The following is a 21612-nucleotide window of genomic DNA, read 5'->3' as shown; positions in this document are numbered from 1 at the left end:
GGCTGTTGTGATTGTTAAGTGAAAATATGTCCCCAAAAGGGCTTTACAAATTATGTAGCCCCTAATGCTCAGGATTACCCTATAGCACAGCCACAGGATGAACTAAAGGAGACAGATAAAATCTGCTGAACACAGACTTCTATCGGAGTGCTGCCCTCCTCCAGCACTCATCCCTATACGCACACATACACGCACACGCCTTAACCAGAATGTTGGGGGAAAAAAAGAACAAGGACAAGAACCACTTACGAGTCATTGGCGTTCAAACACATGTTGTCAATGCCAGGAAAGGCCCACATGGCAGAGGCCAGGGCTTCTGTGCTTGGGTCCGAATTCCTGTAATATTACAGGAGACAAATACATGATGTTCTTTTAGTCTCCCATATTAAACTCACGCTTATGAAAAATTTGACTATTTGTCTGTCGTGTTATTCTCCTAATTGTCTCATGCATTTTAATGATCATCTACTATGGATATAGCATTATATTATACAGAATTCCAACACTACCATTCAATATTTGTGAGACCAATACAAAGTTATTTGCTGCATGTTACAACCAATTGGGAAGTGACACCTAACCTGGCTATCTTGATTAAAATCTAGCCATTAAAATAAAGATCTACTATAGCTTTATTTTTAGACAAGCACAAAAACTCTTAAAAAGCTATTTGTCGGGGACAGGCTTGTCATGTCACAATAAATCAAACTGCCCATTCCTTTGGCAGAATCGGGTACTGTGGCTCTTAAGTTCTTTATTCCCCAGCATTCCCTGGCATTCACTTGGGATCAGCTGCACCCAGGAGGCATGATAGCAGTGTCTTTCAGTTAAAAGAGAGAAACTTACGCATAGAAGGTTGTCTGTTCAGAGGTACCATAAAGAGATGGGGAGATCTGGATCTCCGGATAACTGTTGCTGGAATCCCTCAGTGTGCCAAGGCCCATGGCAGTGGTCACAAAGACGATGGGGAGGATGACCTGTGCCACGAGGCCTTTCCAGTTGCGGCGCGTGTGATGGAACCTCTTTATGAGAATAGCCAGTATCTTCTTTAGAAGCAGCCCCACACCAGCCAACCTCTCTCCTCTCGTCAGGATTTTGTCTGATGGAGAAAAAGACATTTGAGATGGTTCTGGGAAATCCAGATAAATCAAGTGATAATGTCACTTCAAAAACTATGGATGGGTGATATAATGCGATGTGGTAGGAAAAACTTATTTTCTGAAGATTTGGATTTGAGGTTCAGCCCTGCATTGATTTGGGCCTGAGCCTCTCCATCTCATAAAGCTATAAGGGAAAGTGCTTTGACAATTATAAGTCACTATACATGAAATATTATTCATCATATACTTAGTAATTTTAAATGTCAAAGTGAGATATTTAGAATTTTATAAATGAATATTGTCCCTAATCCCCAAAGTCTCAATGCAGACTTAGGATATGTTATTAAATACCAATACTCAAGAAATAGCTTCTTTGAACAGACTGAATTCAAATAGATAATAGAAACCAAAACATCAGCCTAGTCTAAAAACTCATTCCTTTTGTGGTAACAGTGATTGTAAGTCTAAGTGTGAGTCCAGTGAACTCACCTCAAACGTGGGAAAGAAAAACGTTCTCCTCCAAAGTATGATTCTAATTTAAACACTTACTCATCATTTCTCTTTTGAAATTTGGACTAATTACATGGTGTTTCAAAACTCCATTTTTGCCACTGGAGTCACAAAAAAGAACTCACTGGAAAAAATGTCTACCCTACCCCCACCCCAAAAACTGCTCTTCAGGTGCTAAGAAAAACTCCAGGGCTTCTGAGAGTAAGAAGAGCTGTGGGGGCCATAAACTGTGGCTTCCTCATAGTGCTCTTACAACTGATAATTTCAGCAGCCCCCTCTAAAAACAGGTTCAAATACAACATTCTTTCCAAATGTCTGCTGCCAAGCCCTTCTTTACATGTGATAAGATGACAGTATTCACCAACTCTGTGGATATTTTTAATTCTCCATCACAAATTATGCAGCACAAAAATCATCATCTTCATTTAGCTGATAAGGAAAAATACAAAGCTGCTTAATTTAAAATGAATTCCAATTAAACAGAATGAACAAGTTTAAATGCAAACTCATATCTCTACAAAAGGGGAATTGGAGATGGAGCTGAATATTTTAAGTTAATTAGTATGCTTTTCTGTTTCTTGAAAAATTACATGTGGATGACTTACAGGTGTACCAAATGGAGCAAATGTGTTTCCTAAAAGATAATGTCAATGAAGGGAACATTTTGACTGAAGAATAGTTTCAAATTATGAGACAAATGCAGATGCAAATATGTAACATTTACTTCCTGAAGCAGATGACCACTTTCTCATCAAAGTCTTCACTTACATGGACTCAACAATTATATTTCCCAAAAAATAATAAATGAGGAAGAAGGTAGAGGACAAATGAAACTCCTAAGTTCCAGAATTATACAAACAACAGAGATGATCTTTCCTGAGTTTTAGAGTCAGGCAAACATTTAATTAAAAGTTCTGTTCCTGGAGATTTTTCCCAAGTTAAGCACACTGTTGAAGAGACTACTCCATAATTTATATATCATTTTACTATATGCTTCCTTAAGTAAACAGTGTTTCCAGAGGCATAAATTAACAGACAGAAAGAAAATAAAAGAGGATAAAAGGTATTTTCAAAGGAGCCCAATTTCTCAGTCATGTGAAGAAACACGATTTCTCAAACATCTCTTGTGTGTGGAATTGGGGGAAATACTAGTAATTATAGGTTCGTAGCCATCAAGTCCAACTTCATCAATTCTGAGACCCTCCCCCAAAGCATTTGACCAGAGCCTTAATTTTCTCAACATCTGAATTGTTCCGCAAAGGAGGAAGGTTAGAGATGTTTTCCAATGAGGTCCCATAAAGCGTGATGACTCTTTTATTCTTTTTAACTTTTTTTGATGACTATTACCTCAACGTGAACATGTCTAATAACAGCAAGAGAAGGACCTCACATGGTACCTTTGTCCATTGTTGGACGGCACCAATTCCAAGAAGGACTTAACTTGCTGAACGCAAATCTGAAATCGTGGTTATGTTACATCTTGGAAACGACTTCTGATGGGCAGAAGGCATGTCATCACCACCCTGACAAGGAAGTTCTTTCACATGCTTCGTAATATTTTTGAGATAGAGAATTCAGTATGGTTTAATAAATATTACATATATTAAAACAAGAAAGCTTATATTCCTTTAGTGTTTCTGAATTTAGAAAGAAATTTTAAAGCTGAATTAAAAAAATTAAAATCTATCCTGTGACTTTCTTATTTACGCCATTTATTGAAATTAAGTAAAATATGCACATTAGATTCATACCATCTCTGTCTGTGAAATTGCTGCTGCTCACAGATAAATCATCAGGAGTTGAGATGCCATTGGTACTAGAATTTCCATTTTTCTTTTGTGTCAAGTGTTCAAGACTCATATCACTGTTTTTCTGTGACTCTTTGGTCAAGTTCAGAAAGACCTAGAAAGAGAAGCCAGCACACTTCAGTGACATGAAACACATGTCTTTCCTAGTTTCTAAGCTCATTTTGATTTTGAACTTTTATCATATTAATTAAGACAAGTAAGTGACTTTAAGTGAATATTTTGGGGAGTGACTTTCCATGAACACTTTTGTATGTAAAAGATACATGTTCTCTAACTGGAGCAACATGTTAGTTCTCAGAAGTCAGTCTTCTATAAGAAGTGTATTGAGATAATTTTAAGATTTTTCAGATTTTGTGAAATGCATATTTTAAAATACTGTTTAAATAAAAAACTGCACATATTTATTCTAAGGGAACAGCAAGTTATATCAACTTTAAGAAAAAAGGAAACATCCAGACGTACCTCTTCCACAGTGGTATCTGAAATGCCGTAGCACCCGATGCTGAGATCACTCAGGCCGTAGTCCAGCGCTCTCAGCAGCGACAGATAGGCCCCTGAGACCTTGGTGCTGAACGGGGGGAGCACATAAACGAGTTCGCCCCCGATGTCCTCCTTGAGGTAGGCTTCAGGGAGGTGGGACTGGATCATGGCCGTCACGGCCATCGTGTCACATACTGCACTTGCTTTTAGATTTGGACTCTGGGGACAAATCGTTAGTTAAATACTCCCTTGTCTCCATCCTGTAGCGCCCAGGGCTCCTCAGCAGAGGCTGCCCCAGACTTGAGTCAGATTGCACATCACTTCCCTGGGGGCTCGGCGGCCCACCTGGGGTCCTGTACAGCTGTCTACACGTCACTATTCTGCTGGCTCCCCTCTTGCACCTCGCCCTGCCCCCTCGCCAACCCCATTTCCACCCACCCACCTCGCTGGCTCTATTTCTGCAGTCTCTCCCTGTCAGAGTGCTCCGGGTGCAGCCCGCCCCTCCTCAGGGCCTTTGCAATTGTTGTGAGGTGAGGCCAGAAACCTGGGTTTGACCAAGACGTCCAGCTGATGTGATACTCACTCAAGCTTGAGAAACATGAACCTGACACATTAATAATAAGTCTTAGCAGCTGAAGGGATTCTGCCTCCATAAATTCAACAAAAATTTATTCATGACCCCATAATGAGGCATATTTTGTCTTCTACACACCTTCTTCTTGGTGAGGGTGAGGTGATAGCCATCCCCAAATGCCTCCTTGAGGTAAAACGGGGACCCACAGCAGCGCAGCCCCCCCTGCTCCAGGAAGGCGATGCGGTCACTCAGCACCTCGGCCTCGTCCAAGTGGTGCGTCGACAGGATGATTGTTCTGGCTTGAAAAAGCAGAGGAGAACAACTGAGAATGAAAACCGAAGGTACGGGTCCCAAAATACGCGGAGTCAGCACAAGCGACTCCTGTGCCCGAGGAGAAGTCAGGTTTGATGAGCTACCTGAAAATCTGGCCGGGAAGAGCTGCCAAAATGAGCAGAGAGAAGTTCAGAAGGGGCATTCCGACATGGGCGGGGGTGTTTATTTCCATTTGCTCCCTCCTTATTTAGCTCATGATTTTTTTTAGGCAAGAAAGAAGATATGTTTGGAGAACACAGGGAACTCAAGAATAAGCAGAGACTAGAGTAGCTGGACTTACCAAAAGGCTGGAGCCAGCAACTGGTAAGACGCGAGAAGTAAGCTGGCAGCAAGTGACTGTTATGCTGTGAGGCTAACTGTTCACCCTTACAGCCTGGGCACCGGGAGGTCCCCCCTACCTGCCAGTTTGTTCCTTCGTCTTCATTTCCACTCTCTCTCTCTCCCCTTGCTTCACTATGAAGAAGCAGTAATTTTAGACTTTTTGAATATTCCTCTCTGATTAATCCACTCCACTCTGATTGCTCCTCTGTTTCACATCCTGTTAGCACTTATTTAAGTCTGTTTTCAGTTTATTTTCGTTTGTGTATGTTCGGTATCTCTAATTAGATTCTAAGCTCCTCTAGGCAGAATTTGGAACTTCCATGGGATTTCATGCTCTCAAAAAGGCCAGTTAAGTGCTCCACTCACAGTGGACACTACATAGATATTAACTAATGGACCCAGAAATTTAGCTAGGAGAAGACAGAGGTTGGGAAAATAGAGAGCCCATCTGAGACTTTTAATGGTGATCATAAAATAAACCAAAAAGCCTTGACCTTGCTGGTGTGCACCCCAGAGGGCAAAACTATAACAGTTGGGTGAAAACATTGTAAGAAGGTGCTCATACCCGTTTTGTTCTTGGATATAACATCCCATATACTTCGGCGAGAACATGGGTCAACTCCAGTGGATGGTTCATCCAAAATTACCACCCTTGATCCACCAATAAGAGCTATGGATATGGATAACTTCCTCTTCATTCCTCCTGACAGAGTTCCAACTCTCTTATGACGATGGCTATACAATCCAGTTTCTTTTAAAGTCCTTCAACAATAGGAATGGTGGTTAGTTTTTTACAGATAGAATATTTGTATATTGGAAAAACACAAGAAGCACCCTGAATGATAGGTGTTCTCTAAGCAACCATGTGCTCAGCTAGGTACAAGAAACTGTGAGGATTCATGATACAGTTTTCCACTATTTATCATCCAGTTGGAGACACAAAATTAATACTCAGAAACAGCATCACAGAATATATAGCTCATTATCTTATTCACTTGACAAACACTTACAGTCTGCCTATTGTGCCAGACCATATTTTAGGTTCTGGGGAAAATCAGTGAGTAGATAATGTTCCTACCCATAAGGAGATTATGTTCGAGCATGTGTGTGTATCAAGAAGGTTGAAGAGGAAATTCAGATGATAAATATACAAGTAAGTTTATAATCTGGCAGGTGGTGATAAGATGCAATAAAAAATAACTAAACCACACTACATGAGATAAGGAGTGCCTGTGGCATGCCATTTTAGCCATCTATTTCATGTATGGTGGTTCCCTTGGAGAAGGTGACATTTGAGCAGAGACCAGAAGTGGAGAGGTAAGTCCGTTGACTTTCTGGGGAAGGCTACCCCAAGTAGAGGGAACAGTAAGTGAGAGACCCTGCCACTGGAACAGACCTACCTTAATTCAGTGTGCACTGTGGCTAATGTGCCTAGAACAGAGTGAATGGGACAACTGGAAGGAAATAAAATCAGCAGTGAGACTGGGGGCAGATCACGCAGGGCTGCTGGGCCTTGGTGATGACATTACCAGTTTCACACTGAGTGTGACGGGAAGGCATTAGAATGTCTCCATGGGTGACATATCTTATCTGTCTGATCTCTAGTTTAAAAAGGTCAAAAGGTCATTGTGGCTTCTCTTTGAAGAATAGACTGTATAAGGAGAGAAGAAGCCAGGAGTCCAGTTAGGAGGGTTGGTCCCTGTATAAATAGCCATGGAGATTAGAAACAGGATTTGGCACAATATGGGAGCCAGAGATGAGAGGTCACCAGTTCTAACATAGTAACTGGCAGAGGAAGATAATCACAGGAAATGTATACAATACCAGTGTTTTTGGTAGAAAAACTCAAAAGCAATAGTTTTGTGAGAAGATACATTCTACAGGTGCCTTGACCATAGCCTGCAGTCCTTGAGAGGAATTACCAATGCGGTTCTCATTCCTGCCGTAACGGACCTTTTTACTTCCTCGTGCAGCTGCTTTTTAGTCCAGTGAGGAACCTTGATGGAGCCATATAAGAGAAGGTGCTCCTTGGTGGTGAGGTAGCTGAACAGGACGTCGTGCTGCATGCAGACACCCATACTCTTCCGTACTGTGTGCAGGTCAGTTTTGATATCTTTTCCATAAACAAAGATGGTACCTGCTGAGGCCCCAAACAGCCCCGTCAACATGGAGCTGGAAAGGAACACATGATAAATTAGTTGTGAATCAAGAATTTAAGCTTGTTTTAGGGTTAAAAATATCTCAACTTTTAGCAAAAAATTTTACAGTGTGTCCCATTAGGCATGGTAAAAGTATGAAATAAAATGGTATTGAACAGGAATAAAAATAAATATTACTTGCAAGTTTTTAATAACTTAAAAGTGTTGTATAAACACTGCATAGTGATGATGGTGAGATGGTGGTGGCAATAATGACAGGAACGCTGCACTCTTTAAAAGCAGGTCACTCTGTCTTTGAGCAAACTTCCCTGACATTGGGCAGTATCTGTCGGCTGTTAAGACTCAAATTCGTATCTCTAGCCCAGACTTCACGACTCAGTTCCAGCCTTGCTCTAGATACATTCAAGAGACAATGCCACTTCTCCATGAGATGCCTTACAGAATCCTCAAATGTGATGTGTTGAAAACTTACTCATGATCTTTGACTTCAAATCTGTGCCCTTACTAATATTACCTCTTTCAACATATAACAAATCTATAAACCGGTTGCACAAGCCTGGATGGAATCCAGGAGTTGTTTTTGCATGCTCCTCTGTCTTAGTTTCCTAGCTCCCCCCATATCTCTGCATTTTCCCAGCCACCAACACCACTGGCCTACTGACTGCCCCAGGCCCCTGACTGTTTCCTGCAACTCTGGTCATCTTCAGTCCATTTTCTGCATCATGACTACAGTATTCTCTATCTTATTAGATCATTCTTCACCGTTCAGGTGGTTAGCAAATTGGGTCATTATTTAATATCCATCTTCTCCAATAAAACGCAAGCTCCATGAGGTTGGGGAAAGGTCCTACTTTCTCACCACTCTCTCTCAGCACCTAATTAGTGCCTTGCACATAATAGACATTAAATGACTATTGTGGAGTAAATAGGGAATTGATACAATTTGTAATTCTTTCCCATAAAAAACATTGAAATACAAATAACCTACTTCATTCCTTATGTTCAGAAGAATAAAATGGTGAGTTTCTCAGCTAACATTCAAAAGCCTTCTCTATCCCTTTTCATTGGACTCTTACTGCCGATTAGAAATCTTGCTGTTTAAGCACTTTATTCTCACCAGAAAGCCAACTCTGAATTTAAACAGGTCATATAAATGAGAGAGGCTGCGTGTTCACTCATTTCCTGACCTTCTTTTGTCCCCTTTTGTTTACTAAAAAGAAAAAAAATTAATCTGAATATGCTTTGGCAGTCACTGAGCATGATGATATCATGATGATACTAAAAAAGATACCCAGCAACTGACAGCTGTCCTCAAATAAGGGCGAGAGCACCAACAGCATCTTAGAGCTGACCACCAGCTAACTGATAAGTGGAGGTGAGTCACAAAAAAATTCAAAAGAATGTCACTTTAAAAACATTTAAATCTCTTGTCCATTTGGACACAGGAAAATGCTAGCTAAGTGAAGAGTGACAAAGAACAGCCCATGTACTACTCCTGGCCTTTTTGACTGGTATTTGATAACTGGTACTTCTTCTGTTTCTTTATGAATCAAAGCAAGGGTTCCCGGCAATGGAGCGGCTGGGGCTTAGTGTGTTCATACCAGAGGTGTGTAAACTGACACTTACATATGGGCCAGAATAGAAATAAAAATGAATGAAACATAATGGGCATATGAGGCAATACAGATTGGTGGGAACCAGGGGTGAACGAGAAAGTAGGTGCCCCCTTTCAGAGAACAGTCACTAATAAATCCCGACCAATTGTCCCTACTATAGACTGTGGACTTCATGTTGCCAGACATCCTATTATCTATGAGATGGCAAGAATATTTATTATTATTAGAAAATTCTGCCATTTAAAAATATTGCCACTAAATTAGGAATCTTAAGAAGTACTGAGCCAAAATAAACCAGTACAGTGGACCAAACAAACCTGTCTGGTGGGCCTGATCTGGCCTTGGGGCCCATGGTTTGTGACCTCTGATTTAGACTCCATTCTATAGTATACAAGTTCAGCTATCTAAATCCATTCAGGAGATATAATACCTTTATTTTTATGAAAGTGGTAGGGAAATATTAAATAATAAACTTTCATGACAACACATGTTGAAAAGTAACATACATCGTAGTGGTTTTCCCAGCTCCATTGGGTCCCAGCAATGAGGTAATATGCCCTTCATAAAAGTTCAGATTGAGGTTATCAACAGCAATTTTTGAGCCATAGATCTTTGTGACCCCATGCAGGGCAACCCCAACTGTAAGATCTTTGGGTTCAGGCTCAATGTTGGAGGGAAACATGTATTCAGGACCTGGAGAGAGATCAAGAGAAGAGTTGTAAGCTCACAAATAAGGAAACTGCAGCTAGAGTTAGATTTACTCTTAATTAAAAATTGAAGACTATAACAATATAACCCTTTAAATGAAAAATAGTTCTGGAAACAAATGATCTATTGTAGACTTCAGCCTTCCTCTCACTTGGTTAATGAATGAGTGAGAGTGGGAAACCACATTCTCTATGATTCTATAATCTTATCACCCTTCTCTATCAGAAAAGAGTAGTCTTAGGATACAATATGATAATAATGAATTTTCCTTTATTGAAAAGATCTCAAACATTCAAAAGACAAGTCTAAGTCTTGGTCCTTTATTGGACAACTTATGGAATAAATGTCTACTAGATATGATTTGACAGTGACAAAGCTAGCTCAGATCTGTGGTTTATAAGATCCAGTTCATTAATCACTATCTAAATCTCCCTCCGGCATCATAAAATGACCTTAAGTATGGGTCACCCTACCTCAAAAAGATGACACTATTCACCCAATGTCAGTAAGACCTGAGCTTTAAACTCTCTATCCAGTGTTGCCGATGGGTTATAGTAAATTATCCATACCTGTTACTTGGTAACTCCTTATGATGAGTGACAGATGGCTGGAGTTAGAGGTGTAGACTGTGGCCAAGGAACAAAATTTTTCTCTGTGTGAACCTAACTGGATCACAAAGGGACCTGCTGTCTTGGCCTAATTAGTACCATATGCTGACCAGCTGAGCTAATGAGCCCAGAAAAAGCCACAGTTTAATCTCCAAAAGAGTCCAAACACATATGTGTAGACATATTTATGCATGACTAAAAGGATGATAGTTTTGCCATTTAGAAAAGCATAATTAAAATCACTAGTCATGTAAATTGTGTATCACTTCCAGTGCTTGTTGTGGACCTACTTGTCTTACTGGCAGATGGGTTGGTGTTCTGCATCATGATATTAGTAAACATAAGGCCGTTGCCTTTCTCATGCTTCAAGTCTGCACATCCCAGTCGCTCCTTCCAATAGGAAGGAAGGATTGGAAAATACCATGGAGCCGCCATACCATATGTACCTGTAATAAAAATGTGTTAGGAAAAATAACTATTGCTTGGTTGTTAAGATTAAGCACAAGAAGATAACAGAATACTATACATGGTTCAGGAAGTATTTTCAAGTTTTTGATACTACATAAAACTAAACAGCAGTCTCAGTTTACAAAGTAAAAAAGATAGGCTTTCTTTTATTCTTTTTTTAAATAGCTTCATGGAGGTACTAATTATATATCATAAAACTTACCCACTGTTAAGTGCAGTCAGATAATTTTTAATATATATGTAAAGTTGTGCAATCATCCACACAGTCTGCATATTAGAACAATGCTATAACTCCAACCAATTTTTTCATGCCCATGTATAAATAATCTCTGCTTCCACCCCAAGTCACCAACCATCATGGATTTGCTCATATTTCTACATTTTTGCCTTTCATAGAATTTATAAAGAAATAGAATAATACTCTTTTATTTATTCAGAGCATAGAAAAATGTTCAAATATAAATAAGGCTTGGTGGAAAATCTCAAGCTTGTTAGAAGTGATAACCACTTGAGACTTAGGAGAAGGAACCCAACTAGTCTTTTTGCATTAGAATTTGGATAATTACCCTTAGAATTAGGAGATTTGGTTTTTGCCTTATAATATTTTATAAACCTATTTGAAGACTGGATTCCATATTCCATGCTTCCTATTCACCCCATGTTTAAAGGAACATCAGAGAAGGAAATCACCAGTCTCATCCTGGAAAATGCTGTAGAGTTTTGGGATTTAAGGCCTCTTTTGTTGTTTGTTTTTGAGACTATATATGGCAAATCAGATATTAGAAAATATTTGTAATTTGATTTATAATGATGACAACCCTAAAAAGCATGTATCTCTAATAAGCACGTTCATACCTGGGAAGACGTTCCTGATGTACCAAGCAATAAGGAAATAAATCAAAGTGTCAGCTAGGATTAGACAGCAGAGCCAACCAAACGAGGTGGTGTCACCATGAACTGGAGAACTGTACATATTTTCCCATTGAAGACCTAAAAAAGTGAACCCATATATTTATTCCTCTGTGAGACAATTTGCAGTTGTGAAAGCTAAAATCCCATGTTAAAGACAGTGAACCTACCAATGCCCTGCTCCTCATATCTGGCGATGTACTGACTTGCATAACTAAATGCTGTTGGGGACAGCAGGCTCTGCAAAGAGAACAAACAGCCATGATAGTAGTTCTTGTAGATTTCATACATTTCACCCGGAAGGATGAAAACATACTTAAAACTTTGGACATAGGTAAAGTTGACACAAACTCTCTAAGCATATTTAAAAATACAGTGGTCACTAGCACACCACAACTCTGAAAGAAGAGGAGAGAAAATAGCAGGAAACAAAAATCAGGGAAAATTATAACTTGGAAAATATTTGTTGAAAGTCCCAAATATATATCTAAATTTATGAGATGTTCAGCAATTTTAGATAATTATAGGGTACTGCAATGTTAAGACTAAAATCAAATGAAATGTTCAGGGCCATTGTTACTTCTACTTCATAAATTGATTTCATGTAGCATAAGTATTTGAATGAATATATACTAAAATATCAATTGATTGAATACTTTTAATGCAACAAATTAAAAATGTCAATGTTGTTTAAATCCAAAGTAAGTCACTGGTAAATGAAAGTTATTTATCACTTCCTATTTCCATACACAGTAAAGTTTTAATATGACTTTGTCAATGATGAGACTTACTTTGCTTTCCAAATTTCAAAGTCAGTCATCTTAATGCTCTCATTAAAATTCTTAAAAGTGATATAGTACCTTTGAATGGAAAAGGTGGACAAGAAATCAAAACTGATTATATGCCCTTAGTGCATTTATCTTTATGCCTGTAAGTTATATTGCATGTCATGAAGACCATGAGAATTATTCACATATGAGAATAATTCCAGTAACAGAGGCTCTAAGTTAAGGAATTGGACCAGAGAGAAGTTAGAATTCTCGACAATTTTTAAAATGTAATATATTACATTTTAACTGTTCTTTATTCAGAAACCATTTCTTAACAGCATCACATATTAAGGTTTTAGAAACTGTGGGGGAAGTTTCCTTTTAACAGTCTTATGCTTATATGGTATATAACAATGTAGGAGAAATGATTATTAGGACAGTTAAGCTTATTTTGTAATCATTGAACTTTTAAATTTGGATAAATATAATTTCAGTTTGAGTTTGCAAACATCATAGGGTCCATTCTTCTAACGTACTAGCCATTCAGCTGTGATAGTTAACTCACCATGAATACTTTTACTATATAGCTCAACTCATCGTCAACTGTAACCAGAACAATAAATGGAAAAAAGGCAATAACGTAGATGAGGCTTCCAATCAGAGCTGCAATGTTGGTATTGTTGAAAAAGACACTGATGAGATAACTCATGGCAATAACTGAGAAGCTGTAGTCCGAAAAATACAGGAACAAAATGAACCCATTTGTTTTAGGAAGAATATTGCCAAACTTGAGTATAATGATAAGGATGATGATGGTAACCAGCAAAAATCCAACACTTTCTATAAGCCAGGCAAAAAAGTGGCTGCAGGAGTTCACACCCATCATCTTCATGTACTGTAAAAAGGAAGAAGGGTTAGCTGCTTCTTACGCTGATATACTCTTAAGTAACAATTATTCCTGTACTATATGCGCAAATGCTGTAAGACTCTTCATATATATGGAACTAGGCTTCCTACTGACTTTTGAACTCAAGTATTTGCCCATGCTGGTATAACCATTTATACCAGCCCATCTTAGGTTACATGCCTTCAGAGTACCCCTGTATAATGAATGATTTGGACAGTGAGGTGCTTTTTCTTTTTTTTCAATTCTATTTTATAGCTGGTATCTAACTGATGTCTCCGGACTAAACTAGTTAGAATTGATCATCAAAATTTATGGTAGCCCCTGCAGAATTTTACAACATGAATTTGACATTTGCACAGGCATGAATATTTCAAGCTGGTGAAAAACCATGGTTTATTTCAAATTCAATGTAAGGAAGGAGATAATAAAACTCCACTTTTTTTTCTCTTTTAACCAAACCTTAATGAATGACACAATCAGTATTCTTGTTCTGGAGAGAAATAGAATAGACCTGACTCCTAAGAATTTAAAACTTGGAAACTTTGAAGGGAGAATTTCTGCCTTTTGCCACAGGTTCCTCATCTTTAAAATCACTGGCAATCGAGGTCAGGGTTGTCATCTTTGTTTTCCAAAAAGATGTTCATGCACCCAAAATGAAATCATGTATCTGAGATTATCTTTCCCTTTCTCTCAAATGATTGTCTTTCATAACTCAGTGATATCTCTAGAGGCCAGGGTATTCCACCATTTTAAAAGCAGACAGGCATGGTGTGTTTGCTCTTTAATGCAAAATGATTAGGAAAGATTTAAAGTCTCCTGGACTTCTGCTGTCTTGAATTTGGTGATATCGTGTCCTAAGGAAGAACTTGGATATCCTGGTTTCTAGTTTTAACAAGTACTGATTAACGTTAGGCTTACAAATCCAATATTCCATTAAGAGCAAAAGAAATGCTCTTCATAACAGCTTCATAACCGGGTAGTTTTTGTAAAATCAAGGCTTTTCAATGCCCTCCCCCTCTGAACCTAACTTGTCTAAGAAAAAAACACATAGAGAATGAGCCAAATCTTTTTCTCTACCAGCAAAATAGTGAATGTTACTTTCTGTCTTTGCAACTTACCACATTTTGATAACTCTGCTACTCCTGTTGTTACCATGGCAACTGCTACCTGTCTGCCAACAGTCTGAACTGTGGGCCTCGAGCTAATCACCACTGAGGAAAAGCCAGCGACTCTTCCTCTTCCCTGTGCGTCTCCCTCATCCTTTTCTCTTCCTACTGCTTCTCTCCTCCCAGGTCCTATCACCCTTTTCAGTAAAGACTCAACCTGTGTTTCCAGAGGAATGGAAGTGTGGGTCAAAGTGAACGAAATCAGCACAGGGCAAAGATTCACTCTGGAAGGTTTCCTCCGATTGCCAGATATCTATCACTGAAAACAAAATTACACTTTGGTGTGAAAAAGACCTCACAGATCTTATTGCAGCTTTCCCTGTACCTCAATCCACCTGAGAAAATTACTGGGTCATGTTTGATGATGGCATTTCAGAGATATTCACCTATTCAAGTATGATCATATGTTCACTCTTTTTATTTGCCTTTCCTGCTATTTGTATTTTGAGGTTTTGGCTGAGTTTATGCCTATTTCAATATAATTTAATGGTAAGGTATACTCCAAAGCTGACATACACCACCTAATATACTTCCCTCCCAGTAGCAATATATATCCACAGGAGACAGTGTCAATATATTTCACAAGGTGGATATAAAGTTCCTAGGACACTATCAAGGACATGAAATGAAGTTGACTTTATGTGTATAAACATGTTTCCCTTTCCTGACAATTGATAGCTGCAGTATAAAACATTCTCATATATCTAGAAAATTCTCCATCCACAGCCTTGTTAAAAGGCAATTTGGCAAACCTGAAGACCCATATTGAAGCTGTTTATCATTGTATTTTTGAAATTTTCAAGACTTAAGATGAGATACCTATTCCCAAGAGTTGGTGAAAGTTGGAGACTGATCATTGGTTTTGAATGGTATTGAAACAAGTTGGGGGTTTCCAAAAGTATTCACTACTTAATATTCTAGCATGAAATTTCAGTATTTCATGCTGTGAGAACAGCTGTTATTCATAAAGAAAAAGAGCAGTGAGAGCATGTAAGTCACCCGTAAGTCCAGATTCACTGTCAACCTCATTATAACAAACAAAAGCAACCTTGCTGATGGAAGGTGGCCCACAGAGAATGGCTGGCTGTACTTTCCTGGATGTTGTTAGCTCCTCTCCAGAGTGACAGGTGTCAGGTGACACCTCAGTAATCAGTCACATGTCTCAAGCCTCCCAAACCTGTGAGAGCAGATCATCAATGTGTGATAACCCTCTGCACAGTGGTCAAAGTCTGTCCCAGTTTATGGCAGAAAATAATGAAAAGAAAGAGATTCTGTAAGATCTTGGATAAACGTGTTGCCACATTCAAGAAAAGCTTATGCACAGCAACTGATATTAATGCTGTCAGGAAAAGAAATCATAAATATTCATTTATTTACTTGACAGAAATGTCTTCATTCAACTTAACAAGAATGCCAACCACTAATTTATAAGGAGTAATAACATTTCTACTTCAGTTTAAAATTTTTCTTAACAGTATATAAATATTTTTTTTAGTAAGATATAAAGGATGTTGTGATCATTACTTGGAATGTTTCAAATTGCCACTAGTGGGATGGATAGTGGATATCAAGAAGGCACAAAAACTGTCTAAAGTGAAGCACCAAAGAACTAAAAACCTTTGCTTAATTCTTGGTAACATTGCTGTAGATCACAGATATTTCAGGTTACCTGTTTGAACTGAAAGAGAACAACTCTAAAATTTTGTCTCCAACTGAATACAAGCATTGAAATCCCCATTAATATCTTACATTAGATTAAATAGATGAAACTAACCCATAAACCAATAAAATAACATGAAAAGTGTTCTTCTCTGCTATAAAGTCAGTTTTCATAAAGCTTTGTTATTTTAATTTTTAAAAGCAGAGAATGCAGACCAAAATCCAATTGAGAGGCACTTCAAAATAGCATTTTCTTAAACTACAGGCTTAATTTCATCTATAAACTTATTGTGCATTATTTATCCTAATTTCTTTAAGAACTTAAAGAAATTAATTGGAGTCATGCCATAACAAGGTCAAGGATTAATAGCTTAAATGAAACAGCAGCTAACTGGGTTTTCTTTTCCAGATTCAAGAACAATTACAGAAGAAAAAGGTGTTTGTTTTTTTTTTTCAAACCTTTTTGATTTAACTGGAATAAGAAGGAAGCTGGGAGTTGGCAGTTTTAGACCTTAGTAAATATTAAAGAGATGGTGTTAAAAAGTGATTTTGAGTCTCTGGTAACCCCAAAGATTATCTATCATCTTCAGAAGTCCTTAAGAGTCTATGCAGCTAAAATAAGATTGTGAGAGGGAAGGTCATGATATGGAAAAGGACTGACTAGAAATCAAGACACTTGAATTCTAGACCCTGATCGGCCATTAACTAACTCCATAGTTTCCAGCAAGTTACCTGTTACTGTCTGAGCTCAGCTGTCTCGTCATTAAGAAGGAGGAAGTTAGTCTAAGACTGTAAGCAGCAGAGGGGGGCTGAGCTGAGTAGGAGGGATTGGGAATAGACTCATTTCACACCTGCTTCCATTTCCATCAATATTCATCTCATAAATGGTGTTCATTTGAATTTAAGGACGCTGCTGATTTTAAGAGGTGCCCTTATTTTACCTGCTACCAAGAAAGTAAAACCGCTGCCAAACAAATTATGATGCCCTATTAAATGCATCCCTAGTTCAGAAAGTTTCAAATGTGAAGAAAAAAAAGTTAATCATCTTAGAATTGACAAAATATGGCTAATTGAATGCCTCCTCTGTTCTGGCAGAAAGAGCGTTGCCCTCTGTAACACAGTGCTAAATGATGTCTAGAGGGTAGCATTCGGCTTAGGGAACTGGGCCCAAGTGCATATGAACTGGAAAACTCAAAGGCTGATTCTCTGATTCCATGGTCAGTGATCATCCACTTGGACTTTGACCCCCAAGATCAGGTGGTTAAATTTCTTAAGTACATGCCTGAATATTGAAGACACAAAGCTCCCCAACAGAAATGGGTTCACTGCTAAAAACAGGTCTTTCGTGTCTTCAGCTGAGAAAGGACTCCTCATAGTGCTTTGATGTTTTTTGGTGATATCCATAGATGCATTCAGAGGCATCATCTTAAAGCACAAAACAATATAGCTTGTGTGTATTTTATATACTTATATGCATATATTTGTATTATACACAAGTAATATATATACATATGTATGTATCTATACACACACACATCTACTTTTATTTACTGTGTGTTTCTACCACAAATTATATATATATATATATATATATATTTTTTGTATTTGTAGGGTTTTTTTTATTGTGGCAAAATACACATAAAATTTCCCATCTTAACCATTTTAAGTACACACTTTACTGGTATTAAGTACATTCGCATTGTTGAGCAGCCAGCACCCCCATCTGCCTCCAGAGCCCTTCTCATCTTGTAAAACTGAAACTCTGTCTCCATAAAGCACTACCTCCCCAGTCCCCCCTGACCTTGCAGCCCCTGAGGGCAGTTCCACTTTCTGTGCCTATGGACTTGACTACTCTAGGTGCCTCGTATAAGTGGACTCATACAGCATTTTTCTTTTTGTGGCTGGCTCAATTCACTTAGTAATGGCCGCAGGGTTCATTCATGTGGAACCATGGGTCAGGGTCTCCTTGTTTTTTAAGGCTGAGGAACCTGCCATTGTATGCACGGACTGCATCATGTATATATCCACACAAATTATATTTTTAAGGTAGATATTTATATTAAAGTAGAAAAGAACTCAGTTCTATCAGTTTACTATGTCAAAGTTTTCCTTTAATCGGTGAAGTTTTACTTCTGAGTACCAGGCACCTGAATGAGAAATATAAGGTAGGAGTTTGCAATTACAATTATGGTCCAGGGCAGGGGTTCAAGTTTCTAAATTGGAATTAAGAAACCATTGCAACAGTCCTGAATACAACAGGGCTCAAACCAGTGGATGAGAGGTTTACCAAATTTTAACAAATATAAAAATGCAGCTGTGAGGATCAACCAGAATTCAAATAGAAAAGGTAAGAAGTATAAATTTAAACTCTAGGACCACCCTGGAAGCCTGATGCTGAGCTGACAAAAACATGAAGCAGTAATTTTTACCTTGTAAGGAGAAATAATCAATTGCCTGGGATATAAGTCTGAAAAGTACAAGTGGACCAACAGATTATCACAACCTTGTTATTTCAGATTGTCAGCCGGGTCTTGCAATAATTATTGTGCCCCAGTTTTGAAATGTTTCTTTCTTTTTACTCCATGAATAAGTTGTAAGAATGGAATCACTACAGGATGATCAGATAAAAGAATATATCTATTCCAGTACAACCCCCAAATCCCACAATGCTTTTACATAAATTCTAAAAAGTAAGATATTTTGGATTTGGGGATAATAATGAAGAACATGTTCAAGAGGAGATCATGCTTTACCTCCCAGATCCTGTCTTCCATCGTTATATTACTAACTGAATCAACACATAATATGAAAGCCTTATTCTCTGTAAATCATTGGGAGATAGAGAAGAACTGAAGGAGAAAAGATGTACCAGCAAGAGTATTTGCCTCTGAAACAATCCGTATGTCTCTGTCTGTGTTTATCTCTGTGTCTATTTCTATCTATCTTTCTTCATTTGGACTTACTTAGTTACCATTTAGGTCAACAATTTTCTTGCCTTATTAGTTATTACTGTTATTATTTAAACATCCCCTGCCAGATCTAAGCCCTATAGATTACTTCTTGGGCAAAATTACTCTTAGGACCATAAATTGACTCAAATATCATTTATAATTAATCCGATTTTATTTTTCAGAACCACTTATAAAATGACTTCTATGTAACTTTTCGAGAAAACAAAATATTGCTGTATCAGCTGCCATTACAATGCATATTTTTCAATCTACTTCAAAAGGTATGGGTTAGGCTTTCTGAGTTTATATAGGCATGATGAAAATCATAGTAATTAATTTTATTCAGATACAGCTTATTCATAAAAAGAAGAGATTCTCCACATACCTCATGAAGCCGGAGGTCTTTCTCATAAACAAGCTTTTTTACAAATGCAGCTATAAATACAACCCAAGCAACCATGAGTACAATTGGAAGAGAATAAGAGACACTGGTTAGGAAGCTGTAAAAAAAAAAAAAGAAAACAAAAATCCAGTGACCAAAATGAATGTCACTGGATTTTACAACTTGCAGATTGTAATATTCTAAGAACACATTTCCTCTTTCAATGAAATTATACTTATTTTAAAATTGAAAATAGTCATTAACATTACTCCATTTATTTATGAAGCTAACTTAAGAGTAGTCTGTGATTTTCTTTGCTGTTGCATTGCAAGAGTAAAAAACAGCTCTGGATTATTAGATAAAATTGCCATATTGTTTACAGCATGTTTGAGTATGTTCCTGTCCAGGCAAACGATTATTATATGGATATAATTGCAAGGCTCAGAACCCTTCTGTCTGAACTAATTCTTATCTAAATGGTAGATTTAAAATTAGATGATTATTGGTTTATCTAGCTAAAATCTATGTTGTCCAAATTACTATATTTATCTGCTCTTTGGAAGCTCAAAGTTATTATTAAAGCTAAGTTTTCCAAGAAAAAATAAAATAAAACTCAAAGCATTCAATTTAAAATGCAAACAAAGAACTTGGATTCCTCAATGCTCCAGGAAGATGTTTCATAAACACTACAGAAATGTCTTTTCTATTATTGTACTGTGTCACTGGATGACCTCATCAGGCACCAAATATATTCCTGAGTGGCTTGCCCATGATGGACAGGAAAGTTCAAATTCAGTGTCGCTCAACATTCAAACATGCATCTGAATTACCTGAAAGGCTTACTGAAGCATGTGTTTTTGAGCCCCACCTATAAGCTTCTGATTTATTATATCTGGGTTGGGGTCCCAGGTGATGCTCATACTCCTGGTCCAGGGACCACACATGCAGAACCGTGGCTCTGACATTAGCCACCTTTCCATGGGTTAAAAGCAAATGAGTAATTTTCAGTAAGAGGAACTATAAATTGATCTGTTTTACATCTTAGGCTCCACTGAAGCTTTCGCTTGAGAAAGGTCCCAAGGTTTCGCAAGAAAAAGGTTCCATTTCCTTTTTCTTCTATAAGGTTTCAGAATTATCTTCAAGGTCCCCATGAAAAACACAAACATTAATGGAATATGACATCATCATCATTCATTATCACCTGAAGGGTATCACCACCAGAGATGGGAGGGGTGTTTTGGTGGGGGAGGACTTAGGTTTGAGGCCAAATCCAATTTTTTTTGATTCCTGGGAAGCTGTGTGGCATGGGGTAGGCACTTAATGAATATTTGTTGAATTAGTTTTATTTTGATTTAGGTCCAGTCTTGATGCAGTTTATGTCTCTAAAAACAGGCAAAGGCCCTCATCATTAAAAACAAATCCCCTGTATGTTTCTTCCAAGTGATTGTGAATTTGGTATAGTATAAAGGAGAAAATGTTGGTCTCATAATCAAAGGACCAGTGAGCTACCAGCAATACAACATGGACCAGTTAGATAACCTTTCTGGAGGTCAGTTTTTCATCTGGAAGTACGGTTGATAATACTTCCTCCCACTTACCTAATGAGGTTGCTGGTGGAAAAAAAATAAAGTAATATGTGATAGAACTTTGTATGCAACAAAGAATTTATAAGTATATGTAAGGCAATATGATGATACTTCCATAAAGAATGAAGAATACAGTTACTTTTATCTTAAAAGAAACATCTGGGTACCCACCATCCTAGGTACCAAATTTACAAGGTGAAAAAAGTGAGCAGGAAAATAGATAAGAATTTTCATTGAACTGAACCCACAAGTCTTTACTATTCATGCAAGCCACTGCAGGTCACACACACAGTTCAGGCTGCAAGTCCGGACTGGTCTCTACAATACACAGCTAACCTTGATAACCCACTGACAAAATCCTGGCCTATCTCCCAGTATCACTGCTGCACAAACGGTTACATATCCTCATAACCCTTGTAGTTCTTAAAGAAGCCCAAGGAGACAGAAGCATAATTGAAAGAAAAAAAGAAAAAAAATTCAGAACCATCTGAATTGCATATAAGCTGCAATAATAGGGCTGAATAGCAAGTGCAATTTCTTTGGAGCAATATTCAGCCTCAAGCTTTTGTGTAGGAGGATGAACTTGAAAAAGTTCAC

General features: G+C 38.0%; 1 protein-coding gene across 1 annotated transcript in view; it reads right to left on the bottom strand.

The window, feature by feature from the left end:
- ABCA12 (ATP binding cassette subfamily A member 12) overlaps positions 1–21612 on the bottom strand; it is a 189205-nt gene that overhangs the window by 30939 nt on the left and 136654 nt on the right. The window contains exons 24-36 of the mRNA XM_073218139.1: positions 19433–19547; positions 12930–13259; positions 11765–11834; positions 11541–11675; positions 10508–10663; positions 9408–9594; positions 7080–7298; positions 5692–5888; positions 4611–4771; positions 3881–4117; positions 3362–3512; positions 847–1099; positions 250–336 (exon numbers count right to left, since the gene is read on the bottom strand). Of these exons, the coding sequence (XP_073074240.1) occupies positions 250–336; positions 847–1099; positions 3362–3512; positions 3881–4117; positions 4611–4771; positions 5692–5888; positions 7080–7298; positions 9408–9594; positions 10508–10663; positions 11541–11675; positions 11765–11834; positions 12930–13259; positions 19433–19547 (2298 nt within the window). The remainder of the gene's footprint in view (positions 1–249; positions 337–846; positions 1100–3361; positions 3513–3880; positions 4118–4610; positions 4772–5691; positions 5889–7079; positions 7299–9407; positions 9595–10507; positions 10664–11540; positions 11676–11764; positions 11835–12929; positions 13260–19432; positions 19548–21612) is intronic.

Source organism: Manis javanica, chromosome 12 (assembly GCF_040802235.1).
Source record: "Manis javanica isolate MJ-LG chromosome 12, MJ_LKY, whole genome shotgun sequence".
NCBI lineage: Eukaryota > Metazoa > Chordata > Mammalia > Pholidota > Manidae > Manis > Manis javanica.
This window is presented reverse-complemented; position numbering and strand designations above follow the sequence as displayed.